Source organism: Varanus komodoensis, unplaced genomic scaffold (assembly GCF_004798865.1).
Source record: "Varanus komodoensis strain SLA01 unplaced genomic scaffold, ASM479886v1 scaffold20_1, whole genome shotgun sequence".
NCBI classification, from domain to species: domain Eukaryota; kingdom Metazoa; phylum Chordata; class Lepidosauria; order Squamata; family Varanidae; genus Varanus; species Varanus komodoensis.
This window is the reverse complement of record NW_025335587.1, coordinates 12,783,423-12,796,214: the sequence shown is the minus strand read 5'-3', so window position 1 is coordinate 12,796,214 and position 12,792 is coordinate 12,783,423. Positions and strand designations below refer to the sequence as shown.

Sequence of the window (12,792 nt, the reverse complement as noted above, 5' to 3'; positions counted from 1 at the left end):
CTGCCACTGCAGCAAAGCCGCACGCAAACCCTCCCTCCTGCCATCCCCTGAAACCCAGCTGTGCCTCTCACATACCTCCTAAATTATATATATTAATGTGCGATGAATGTCCTCGTAGCAACCGCATGCAATTGCAGCTCCTGCTCAGAAAGGCCTGCCTTCGGGGTTGCCCCCGCTTGCTTTGCAAAACGGCAGCAGAGGGGGGGTCCTTCGGGTACGCTGCCCCCACCCTGGCCTCCCCCACACGCTGCTGCCAGCCAGCGCAGGGCGGCCACGGAGTCCGTTCCCAGGGCTTCGGCTGCCCTGGTGCAAGCAGAACCCGCTTTCCGACAGCCTGGGCTATTCTGAGTTCATGGCTCCCGCCAGCGCCGGCCCGACGGGCTGCAAGAGGAATTCTCGTCTCGGGCCCAGGCGCAGCTCGGCCCTGCCGGAGGAACAGGCATGCATAAGGGCTGTGGGCTGCACTAGCAACCATCGCCCTCGAGGCGGCATTTCTTTTCCGTTCCCCCTGCAGAACGCACTCCTCCAAGAAGCATTGTGCAGTATCTGTGGACCACCCGTTTTACCTTCACAACAACCCTGCAGAGTAGGTTGGGCTGAGCGAAAGAGGCACAGAGACTGGCCCGCCGGCCGTCAGTGAGCGTGGGCAAAATCTCCCCCGTCCCAGTCCAATACTCGACCCCAGGGCCAGGAATGCGCGGCTCCAGGTCTCCGCGAAGGACGCGAGGCCAGGATCTGCCTCTGCCTTCCCCATGCTCAGCCCTGGCCAGGAAGCGAGCTGAGCCAGAGCCCAAGCACGCGAGCAGCACCGGCGGTTTCCCTGCGTGAAGCGGGCAAGGTGCGAAACGGTCTGCACAAAGCAAGCCGGGCAGACAGCTCTTTGCACAAAGAGCCCCACGTGTGGAAGCAGACCCCCGCCCTTGTGCACAAGCACACGGGATGCTCGCACGTGAGCCGGACATGCCAGATGTACACGCGAGCCTCTGGCGCGCTTGAGAAGCCTGAGGGCAGAGAAGCGTCCAGACAGCTGAGAGGAGGGACCCAGACGGATTCCCACCCTAACCAGAGTGCGCATGGGCGGCTGGCTTCCACAGGTTCAGCGAGGTTTTGGTTCCCAGTCGCTGTCAGCCCCTGAAAGGCCATGATCCCTCGGGGGGGGGAGTGGGAGGGCCAGGGGGCAGTGGGAGGAGCCACAGTGAAGTGGATGGGGCGGCCCTTCCCTTCCGCCCCGCATTGCACAGCAACGCAGCAGGCGCTTGCAGAAGCGAGACGGGAGACACTGCTGAGGAGCCCCGGACTGTGCAGGAGACTGGGGGTCCCGCCATCTTGCCTTCCGCCAGGGGAAGGACTTCCCTGCCCGCCAGGAGCCCATGGCGGGCCACATACCGAAGCGGGTGTGACCAAGAGCCACCCTCTCGCACACACACACACAACCATCCATCTGCACACACACCGGGGCACACACCCTACGCTCCCCCGGTTCTCTTCCCTGCCTTCCTCTCAGGGTGTCTTGAATGGCCTGTCTGCAAACAGCTCTCCCTGCATCTCGTCTCCTGGATGAGCCAGGCAGCAGGCGGCTAGAAGCTGGGCTGGGACTGGAGCCATCCGGCCTCTAGCCTCCACTCAGCCGGAAGCCTCCCTGACTCCCAGGCCAACCTACCCTACAGGGTTGTTGTGATAACATGGAGAGGAGGAGGAGGAGAAGGTAAACAGTCTTACATGAGAGGGAGGCTTAGCTGGCCACAAGAAGGAGGGGGGACTTCTCTGTGGCAGCCCCCAAATTATTTATTTGTATTAAAAGTTCTTCTATCCCGTCCCCTACAATAAATAAGTAAAATAAAACAAACCCCAAAGCGTCCAACCATTAACATACTAAAACCTCAGTTAAAATGAATTACACATTAAAATGATGGGAAAATGAAAAGGGTTTTCCCTGACACTGAAAAGACATTAATGTTGGCGCCAGGCGAACTTCTCTGGGGAGCGCATTCCATAGGTTGGGTGCCACCGCAGAGAAGGCCCTGCTCCCGGTACTCCCCCTCCTAGTCTCCTTCAAGGAGGGCTCCCAGAGCAGGATCTTCACCTCAGATCCCAAATTATGGAATCCGCTCCCCACACAGGTGAGCCCGGAGCCACCTGTACCATCTTTTCACCACCAGGCAGGACCACCCTCTCGGCAAAAGCAGCTGAGGACTCCAAATCACACAGGAGGGTGGAAGGTTTGCTCCGCTGGGGTTTCTTTTTTAGCTGGCCTGTTGGTTTTACCTGCTTGTTGTTAAAATGCGCTTTTAAATTCTCAATGTGATGGTATGATGCTGTATTGCTGTTTTGGTTTATACTGTATTTTACTGTGTTTATTCATTGCTGTTTACTGTCCAGAGAAATTGGGCTTTTGGGTGGTAAGGAAATAGTAACTGAAATTAAAACAGAATCACCTGTCACATCAGTTTTGGCCTGGAGATTAAAGCAACCTAAAGACAAACTTCTTCTAAACTTGCATACTTTCATCATATGTTCATAGGCTATAATTCTAGGACAAATGTGCTTCTTCAGTCTTTGGAGGGACAGAAAAATAATAACAACACAAGCACTGCAACTCTACAGGGGAAGAAGCAGCAGCCGATGTGTCTAAGATCACCCAGGAAAGTTAGTCAGCAGTTTCTTGGGCAGAGAAGAACGGCGTTAAGACTCGGCGAGTGCATGAAAATTAACGTCTCTGCAGCAGCTTTCAATTCCCCACTTTTATTTCCCTGTCGTAGTCAGGCCATTAAACGGCTGGTATTTAAGTTTCTGCCGGCCTCACAGTTGAAACTTATGCTCTGCAAAATGTTTCACACTTTATGAAGATATATACCGGTGACAAGGATGGCCCAGATCCAGCTATTCCATGCGAGCCTGAAAACGGGGCAGGTTTGGTCATCAGGTGCAGAATATTTCCCCCCTTCCCGAATTATGGGGCACTCCCTGCGCCTGCTGCTTTCAGGGAATCCTTCCCTGGGGTCCTTCACTCTCCATTCCGCTTTCCAGTTTCCCCAGTGATACTAACCTCCGTGCCGAACTGGTATGCATTGCACCGGCAGAGGTTGCTGGCTTGGTTCTTTTAGGGCCCAAGCCTCAGTGGAAAAACAGGCACACAGAGATCCAGGAACAAGCAAAGACACAAAGCATTTCTGCAAATCTCCGGGTTCTCCCCAGAGCCGATCTCATCCTGTGAGCGGCTTGTGGGGTTTCAGCTACAGAGAGGGCTGCAATGAAGGTGCAACAGCTCAGCCTGGGGCAGACTCTGCCCCATGCCACCCAGACTGGGGACCTGTTCTGCCTCCCAAGGTACCCTAGAGGGGCATATCCCTTCCCCCGGCCCCATTCCCTTTCCCCAGCCGCTGACTGTCTGGGGGTTTTCTGGCTTTTGCGCAGCATTCGCCTACTGAAAGGCTGAGTTACAGGCAGAAAGAGCTTTAAGCTAAAATATGCCTATATTTTAGGCCCCGCCCATTTGCCTTTGGCCCCACCCACTTCCCCAGGATGGGGGGCCACCCTTTGGTTAAGATGTTCTGCACCCGTGCGTTATAAAAGAATGGGTCTATTGTTAGCATGTCTTCGTCACAGCAGCCTTCCCCAACTTCATCCCCTGGCCCCAGATGCACTGGACCACAATTCCCACTGCCCAGGGGATGATGGGATTTGTAGTCCAGTCGCTTAAAGGCAGGCAGATCCCAGACTGTTTGCACTGGGAACCCTGGCCCTCTTCTGACTGCATCACGTCAAGGCCCATTCGAAGGATTATCGAGTCCTGGCCCCTGCCTCGCACATCTCTACGGTCACTAATTAATAATTTTATCATGTTTCTTATATTTCTATCCCACCTTTGCCTCCTTTCCAGGAACTCGAGGTGGTTTCCATCATTCTCCTCCACCTCACCATCTTAGCCTAACAACAACCGTCCTGTGAGGTAGGCTGGCCTCAAAACAGTTATTGCGAGCATAAAACAGAGAAAGGGATTTGGTGAGCTTCATTAAGTTCCTTGCAGGAAGAAAAGGTCAATAAAATAATGAAGAGCCTTACTGACGTGTCCCCAGAAAGGGAGGGACGAATTGGTCTGTTTTACTTCCTACAACTTAAATATTTAATATATAATATATTCAATATGTTATTAAATAAGCATAATAATAATAATATTCAGATGCTTTGGAAACTGATGCTCACACTATCCCATTTCTGCATCTGTTTGCATATTTTGCTGTAAGCCGTCGTTACAAACTGCTATTGTAAATTGCCCAGAAAGTTTTGGCTACTGGACATTATAGAAAGTAAATAAATATTGCTGCTTTCAAATCCACATGAAAATGTCTCATGTTTGCATTTGCATTTCTTCATACACAGTTGTATATGCGGTTTTCCATATTATCTGCATTTTTCTGAATGCCTTTCCCTCTAAGGCATGCTTTATTTGGTTCGAATAACTGACATCACAAAATTTGGAGAAGTGCGGAAACTGAAGGGCAACTGTGCTACATTTCAGGAAATGCGAATGTGGCTGGTTTATATTAAAATGCAAACCAAACAAATTTCTTCCCCTTCTAACCACAAGAAGCAGGATCCATTTCTGAAGCATCCCTGACCCACAAGGAAGGAAGGAAATTCCACAGGCATCCAAGGAAGTCTGAGTTCCATTGACAAACAAGTCACAACATCGCTCCATTTCTGCAAAACCCAGTGCTATGACAATAACACTAACACTTTTGCGAAGGAAGTGTTTGGATGCACAAAATGACAACCTCACTGGCCTCAGAAAATTCCATCCATTCAGATCCACAAGGAATTTTCATTTTTTTAAAAAGATTTATATGACACTTTTCCATGTTCTCCAAGGCAGTTTACAATTTAAAAATAATTTTTTCACCGTGAATTAAATCCAAATTTCTTTCCCAGACAGCAGTAACAGAAAAATCTGAAAACTATTTAAAACTGAGCAAAAATGTGAATTTTAAAAACTCATTATTCCCCCAAACTTCAAAAGAATAAAAGTGCTTGAAGTCACAACCTAAAATGTTTACTAGTTTTATACAGGACATTGCTATCCCATTTTCCGTCCTGGTCAGCCCCCCTTTCTTTTGTATCCACAGAACAGTCCTGTAGGGTAGGCTAAGCTGAGAAAGAGCTTTACATGTGTAAGCTCTGTATGAATTTATTTTATATAAATTTATTTATCCAGACCAGCATAAATTTCTTTCCCCACAGGACATTCAAAATGCCCCAGCATGCACGCGTGTGGTTTTTCTTTTAGTATGGGAAAAAATATGCCTTTTTCCTACAAAGGGCTCAAGGCAGCTTACATCATTCTCCTCCTTCATCTTATCCCCACAAAAACAACCCTGTGAGGTGGGTTGGGCTGAGGGTCTGTGACTGGCCCAAAGTCACCCAGTTGGCGACACGGCGAGCGGGGACTCGAACCCGGATCCTCTGAGTCCCAGTCCCACGCTCTTAACCACGACACCACACTGGCTCCTTGTGGTATTGGTACTGGTGTTGTATTGCATATTGTTATTTTATCGGACTGTGTATTTTTATTTGTAACCCACCCAGGGAGCCTTATGGCAAATGGGGTGGGATGAAAATCTAATAAATAACATAAATAAAACGCTTCTGAAGAAACCTGCTGTCCTGCTGCAAGGCAAGAGTGTGGCTGGGCAGAGTGGAGCCCATCCCATAATAGGACCAAATGCAGGGAGGGGCACGGTTCTCTCAAAAGGCGCTTCTCCGACACAGGCTGGCCATGGGGCAAAAAGGAGCGTTGGAGTGGCGGCATTTTAACGCAGCCCTGCCAGAGACAAGCAAATGGGTCCTCGTCTGCCACGGACGGACAGTCCCTTTCCGGTAACTGCCCTTATTCGGTCCCTCCAGCCCTCACCTTCTCTGGACCTTTCGGCACACCTTGGCGCACGGGTTCTCCGGGCTGCTGGAACTGTCAGCCTGCCCTGCTTGCCCACGGTCTCCCGGGACAAACAAGGAGCAAAGACAAACAGGCCCCGAGCCAGGCACACAGGGGCTTGGTGCCTGTGCATCCCCCCTTCCCCAGAAGCTCCATGGGTCACATGGGGTCCCCAGCAGGCCACACATTTCCAATCCCTGTTTTGATGCTCAATCTCAGCGAAGAGTGATTGGCTGGTGCATCTCCTCTCAGGCGCATTCACACCAAAGCCCATGCGCATGCGAGAGAAGGTGCAAAGGCCCAAGCTTAAGAATGGTGCTTTTACAAGCAAAATGCTACGCTTGCTTGGAAGACATCCGAGGAGAGGCACAGTGGGAACAGAAATCTAACGGCGAGATTGGAAACAGGAAACTATGATCAGGAAGAATAGGAGAGATTGCTAAAAGGAGAAACAATGAATGACTCAGAAAAGCACCAAACACTGCAAAGCTGTGTGACTTCTCCGGAAATGTCATTTGTGCAAAGGGAAGCACATGGGTGCCAACTGGTATCTCTGGAATGCTGCTCCGCTGTTCTCCCTTTCCCGGCGCATTTTCATATCCTCGCCTCTTCCCTTCCTAGCAACGAGAGAGACACAATTCTCCTCCTGGGCAGCAAAGGTCAGGTGGGAGCCACACTTCGGGCATGAGCTGAGAGCCTGCTCTTGCATGCGCTCGGCTTTCTTTTTGAAAAAGGAAATGACCGACTGCAACCCGAGCGGCCTTGAAGAGCTGATTTCTGAAGTCCAGACTGCTGCTTCAAGAAGCATCACAGGAGGGGTTTGCTCTGGACTGCCGACAGCCCTGCTGGAGTAAGAGGCCATCCCTCCTGCGGCCTGTTTCCCTGCAAAGGGTTTCAGCTGCTCAAAAGGTTTGGGTGCGCGTTCCACAGCCAGACACCTTCTAGGTATGTTAGACTACAATTCCCAGCATGCCCCAGGCTGCACCCAAAATTTTGCACTCCAGAAATGCCCACACCTGAGGAGGTGGGCAGAGACACGCATGCATGCAAAGAATGCATGCGAGTACGGCTTAAATTCTCAAATTCCCATTCGCACAAACAACCACACCCAAATCCCCCAGTACGTGACATTATCCTATTTCTTTGTCATATTGATAATCCACCTTTTTTCTTTCCAAGGAACTCAAGGCAGCTCATATAATTACCCTCCTTTCAATCTTATATTTATAAGAGCCCATGTGGTGTGGTGGTGAAGAGCGTGGGACTGGGACTCGGAGTATCCGGGTTCGAGTCCCCGCTCGGCCATGGAGCCAACGGGGTGACTTTGAGCCAGCCACAGGCTCTCAGCCCAACCTACCTCACAGGGTTGTTGTGGTGGGGAGAAGACGGAGGAGGAGATGTAAGCTGCCTTGAGCCCTTTGTAGGAAAAAGGCAGGATATAAATCGCAATATGAATGAATGAACTTATTCCACCTTTCCCTCCAAGGAGGGACTGCCCCTCCTTTCCTATTCCATTTTAACCTAACAACAACCACCTTGTGAGGTAGGTTAGGTCTGAGACACAGGAATTTTGTAGCTGTGTGGAGATTAGAATCCGGATCAACTCAGTCCTAGTCTAACATCCTCACCCCTCGGGGTCTAAAACTGAATCATGATATTCTAGCCGGAACAGCTACAAATCATGAGCCAAAAAGCAAGGTGGACATAAAAGGATATATATTTGCCCACCAGTCCGGGAGATTAAAGGTGCATCTCTCGACAGAAAAACTTGCTACCATTCCCAGCATCCACGGGCATTGTCTCCTTCAGGACCTGTTTCTGCTAAGCATGTGCAGAAGGGCACCCTAAGGCCACAGTCCCATTTTCCTGGGAGGAATCCTATTGAACGCCAAGGGCCTTTGCTCTGAGCCAGAATGCATAAAACCGTGGTGTGAAACAACAGAGGAATGTTCGAAGCTTGCTGTCCAGTGGCAGCGCCACCTCAACAGGATGGGCCACGCATTACTAACCAAGCATGGGGAAATGAAGGCACAAATACCTGCCTGCATCACTGAACTAGTTTGGCGTGTGACGTACCTGTTGGCGCAAGAGAGAATCCGTCTCTCGCTCTGACACCACGAAACCCACAGCCGTGTGCCTGTCCCAACCCTGGCTCCCTCCCTCCTTTGCATGTGGGGCAGTGGCCGGTCTCCAGGGCTGCTGGTTATTCATCAGCGCAGACATCCTTTGAAGGCATCGAAGAACACCCTGTGGTGATTGTCACCTGCCTTGAGACACAAACCTGATTGTTCACCTGGTGACCCGGTTTGCACATGGCAGCCCTGAAGAAAACTCACACCCTTGGCATCTGTCTGGAGCTCGTTTCCAAAATGCTGAATCACTGATTCCACCTTAGGGACCGGCGGTGGGTGGGGTGAGGGAAACATATTTCTGCAGATATAGCACAGGATCACTAATTAACCTTGGCTAATCTTTTCATTACCCTGGGCTGTCGCATTTCCCTTTGCGGCATGAGTAACACAAGTCTGATACACACGTCTCCTTCTGGCACTTTGTCACATGACACACTACTCTCAAGATTCTAGCCCTCACTGTGCAATCACTCAACACCACCGCCACCAGGACAGCCACCCTTATTGGCGTGGAAGCTCCTTCACGTTGCAGAGGTTTCTGGGAGCTTTTCTAGACATTTGGGTCAAGCCCAAATTGGGTGGTTCACACGGGCACTCCATAGGAACAGAAAGAACATGGTGGGCAAGGCAGTTTGGGTAGGTTCTTCCCTAGGAGCCCTTGATAAGCATCTGAAAAAGCTCAGAACTTTGTCTCTGAAGGAGAAAGAAGGTACAGACTTCTATCAAACTTGGAATTCCTTTTATTATTGGCTAGAGAAACGGGACTATGCATAGATTTAAATATGTTTATGGATTATCATAAAAAGCAAAAGTTTGGGGGGCTGACCCAGTAGGTCTGATGTTTTTGATGATTGAGGATTTTTTAGTTTCTTTTAGTTAGTAGAAAATAACAAAAAAACTTAAAAAAAAAAGCTCAGAACACAGCTTGGGGGAGGGAAAAAACCCCATACTAACCTTACTTCTTGTGTCCTCCAAGATGAACAGCAACCAACGCCTCACCTCCATCTACTGGAGGTGGGTGCGTTTCACTTGGGAAAAATAAGATTTTGGGATCGTGTCCGTGCATTTTGCATGCAGGCCCAGCAAAGCAGGCGGTTGCACCAAAAGTCCTTTAAGATCCCTGTTTGCTCTACAAATGCACAATTCTAATCATGAGAATTGCTCCACCTCAGCACTGAACAATTCTCCTGGAACACCGGCTCAGCGCTTTGCAATTCCTGGGACTTTTCACCTTCAAACTTGGAAGCCAACAGGATGTGGCAAAACAAAGGTGGCCCCCTATTCAGTCAGGTGGGTGGGCATTTGCCCAGCATTCATTCACCGTGGCGTTTCCTGGCCGTACTGGAAAATGGTAACCGTTTCCCTGCTTCTGATCGGATACGGCATCCTATCTTCCTGCCAAAGTAATACTGAGAAACGGACACCAGCGGCCAGTGGGGTGGCAGGAGGGACACAGCCATCTGCATCATGCTTGGCTTTCAAGAGTGGAAGGTAAGGCGATCTCCCGATGCAAGAAACACCATGTACACGTGTGTATGTGTGTGTGTGTACTTTCCAGTGTGGACCGACGCCTTTTCCCTCCACTCCCAGGTGCTTTTAAATTCTATTCTTGGAACAAGATGCCCTACCTTTAACAAAATAATCAGAACCACACTACACCTGAGATAATCTTGCAGTCATAAGGAAACCCAGCCTAGGTCAGCCCAAAGTTGCATCCAGTACTGTAGAAACATAGAAACAGAGCGAGTCAGAAGGGGTCTCCTGGGCCATCTAGTCTGACCCCCGGCTCCAGCCGGCTCTGCTCACTACATGCCCACCATGTGGATGTCCAGCCTATCCTTAAACATTCTCACCACTGGGGCTTCAACCACCTCCCGTGGAAGCCCAATCCGTACCCTAGGGGTCCTCACCATCAGGAAGTACTTCTTGGCATCCAAACCAAATCTTGGAACCCTGAGCTTTGCTCCACTGGAATGCATCCTGCCCTCCACTGCAGGGGAAGACAGGTCACGACCCGCCTCTGCATGGCAGCTGCAAGATGCTGCTGCTGACCCCACCCCAGGAAGCATAAGAAATCCACCCCTCCCTTTCTGTGTGTCCCCAGTATCCAGTATCTGAGCCTACACTGCCCTGAACATGAAGGTTCCATTCATGCATCTGGGCAAGCAGCTGCAGATAGATAAAGGGTGTCCAATCCCCCTTTTAAGGTCACCCAAGCCACAGGCCACCACCACACTCTGCGGCAGCTGATCCTTCTAGCTCAGGAAAGAAAACCCACTCACATCCACCTTCCAGCACAGAACCTGCTGGTTTGCAGAAGGCCCCGAGCATCACTGCTTAATGGGATCCAATGCAAAACTCCTCTGCCTGGAACCCTGGAGAATATCCACCACTGACTTGGGAATAGGTGCAGCAGGAAATCTGAGCCAAGTTTCCTGCCTCAGCAGGCTTGTGCTTAGAAAAAGCCACATAAGCACGATCACAGAGGCAGTGCAGTTCAGTGGTTAGAGCAGTCTTTCCCAGCTCTTTTCCGCATCAGGCAACAACCTTTTTTCTTTTAAAAAAACTTATTAGTTGATGCCACTAGACCTTTGTTTGGTACTTTTGTTTGTATTTTATAAATACTGTATTTTTTTTGAATTGTTGTAATTGGGTTTATTGCGGTTTTTATCTTGTGATTGTGAGCCGCCCAGAGGAGCTGTGGCACGGTGGGTGACATACAAATGTTTAAAATAAATACATAAATAAACTGGGTGTCCAAATGGCTTGCACTAGCACTGCCTGATGGCTGGCTTTGAAGGGTGGGTGCTGTAGGCCAACACACCTGCCGAACACCTGCTTCTGGAAGCAGGTTGGCTTCAGCCCCAGGAAGCCCACGCACAGAGATTCAAATGCAGCCCCTTGAACACACGCGGTAGCCCCTTCTCTTGCTCAGTTCCACCACACAACAGACCTGCAAGGTGGGATGACCCCATGCCCATCTGGTAGCACAGGACAACCAACCTGAACTGGCTCCACAAAGAGACATAAATATTTTGCAAAGCAGAACTGTGCACTGGTCTGCCGGGGGGGGGGGGGGCGGGCAGGGGGCACCGTTTGCAAGATGTTCCAAATTCCAGGGGGAAGCGAGCACACATGCCAGGGTTCGGGCTCGCTACCAGCTCTCCTCTGAAGAAAACAAACGATTACCCAGAGCCTGTTTCCCCAGACATAGGAGGGATGCTACCTGAAAATCTCTCTGTGAGCAGCGAAGGAGCACATTTTCAAGGGAAGCCGCGATTGCCACCTCCTGTTCGATCCAACAGGGCAGGAGGAGAGGATTCCAGGGGGTGACCAGGGCACGCGGAGTACATCTCCACACCCATTATTCCCAGGCACGCAGGGAAACATGGCTCTGGGCTCCCCCCCCCCCCTTCAAAGCATCTCTTATCTCCCCTACAACAGCGCACCTGCCACCCCCGAAGCGCTCGCGTGCCCGGCCACGTTCCTCTCGCCGCGGGCACCCTGCTGCCCCCGCCCTCCCCAGAGGGAAACACCAGGCGAGGTACTTTCAGAAGCAACCGCGGAGCTGGGAAATCAAGCCGCTTTTTTAAAAAAGGAATGATGCAAAACTGACGCAGCCGATCGCCCCCGGAAGGGGCCGGGGACACTTCTCCTGGTTACAGGACGCTGCGCTGGGAGGCAGCATGGAAGACAATAAAACGCGGCTGCACACAAGAAGCATTAATTAGAGGGGCTTTTCTAAAGCGAAAGCGCTGCCATTCAGCCACCGTAAACACTGGTGCAGAAGCAAAGCGGGTTGCTCGCATCCAGAGCACGGTTTCTTTTAATTCAGAAGGCGTGGGGGGAAGAGACCCTGGTGAGGAGGCGGTCAGGTGCCCACAAGCAGAGGGGGTTTCCGAATTCCCGGAGTGACCCGAGCAGCAGCTGCGCGTCCATATGGAAGGCTGCAGCCTCGCCACAATGGATCGCTTCTGGATGGGTGGGCGAAGCTGCCCCCTGTCCCGAGAGACCGGGGCGGGGGCCATGGAGCTCGGGCATCCCCGCTTTCTGCAGCCCCACATCCAGGCGGGATCCCCGCTGGCAGAGCTCCGCCGGCTGGGATGCTGCGTGCATCCCTTTGTATGCACGGCCTCATCCCGGGCGCTCAGCCGGACAGCACCATGCGGCACGGGGCGGGCGAGCGGGCGTGGGGAGGAGGGCGAGGGAGAGCGGGCGCAGCTGCGGCCAGGGCCGGCCGATCGCTGGGGAGCGGGGAGGGGGGCGGCCAGAGGAAAGGGGGCAGCCGGGGAGAAAGGGAGGGCAGACGGTGGGAAGGAGAGCAGGTCGTGGAGGACAGGAAAGCAAGGGGAGGAAGCGGGATGAGCGGCGTGGAGGGAAGGGCAAAGGCGGCCGGGAACCGGGAGCGAACCGGGCGTGCAGGGGCGGGGGGCGTCCTTCGGCGGAGACGGGGAAACGGAGGGGAAAGGAGCGGACGAGGGAGCGCAGGAGGACGGAGGCCCCCGAGACGGGAGGGAGGGGCGGCGGCGGCGGCGTTGGTCCTCACCTGCCACGGTGTACCTGTCCAGGTAGTTGAGCACGTTGCCCGCGCTGAGGATGGCGGCCGCGGCCACGCGCGCTCTGCCCAGGCTGGGCGCCGCCTGCGAGCCGCGCTCCGCGCCGCCGGCGCCCTTGGCCGCCCCGGGCTCGTGCAGCGCGCCGGAGAGGGTCCGCACCTCGCCGCCGCGCCCG

The 12,792-nt window shown here is 52.3% G+C and overlaps 1 protein-coding gene across 1 annotated transcript in view; it reads right to left on the bottom strand.

Annotated features, from left to right (window-relative positions):
• The window catches only part of SPNS2 (sphingolipid transporter 2), a 113,910-nt gene that overhangs the window by 99,063 nt on the left and 2,055 nt on the right, over positions 1–12,792 (bottom strand). The window contains exon 2 of the mRNA XM_044430365.1: positions 12,608–12,746. Coding sequence (XP_044286300.1) covers positions 12,608–12,746 — 139 coding nt within the window. The remainder of the gene's footprint in view (positions 1–12,607; positions 12,747–12,792) is intronic.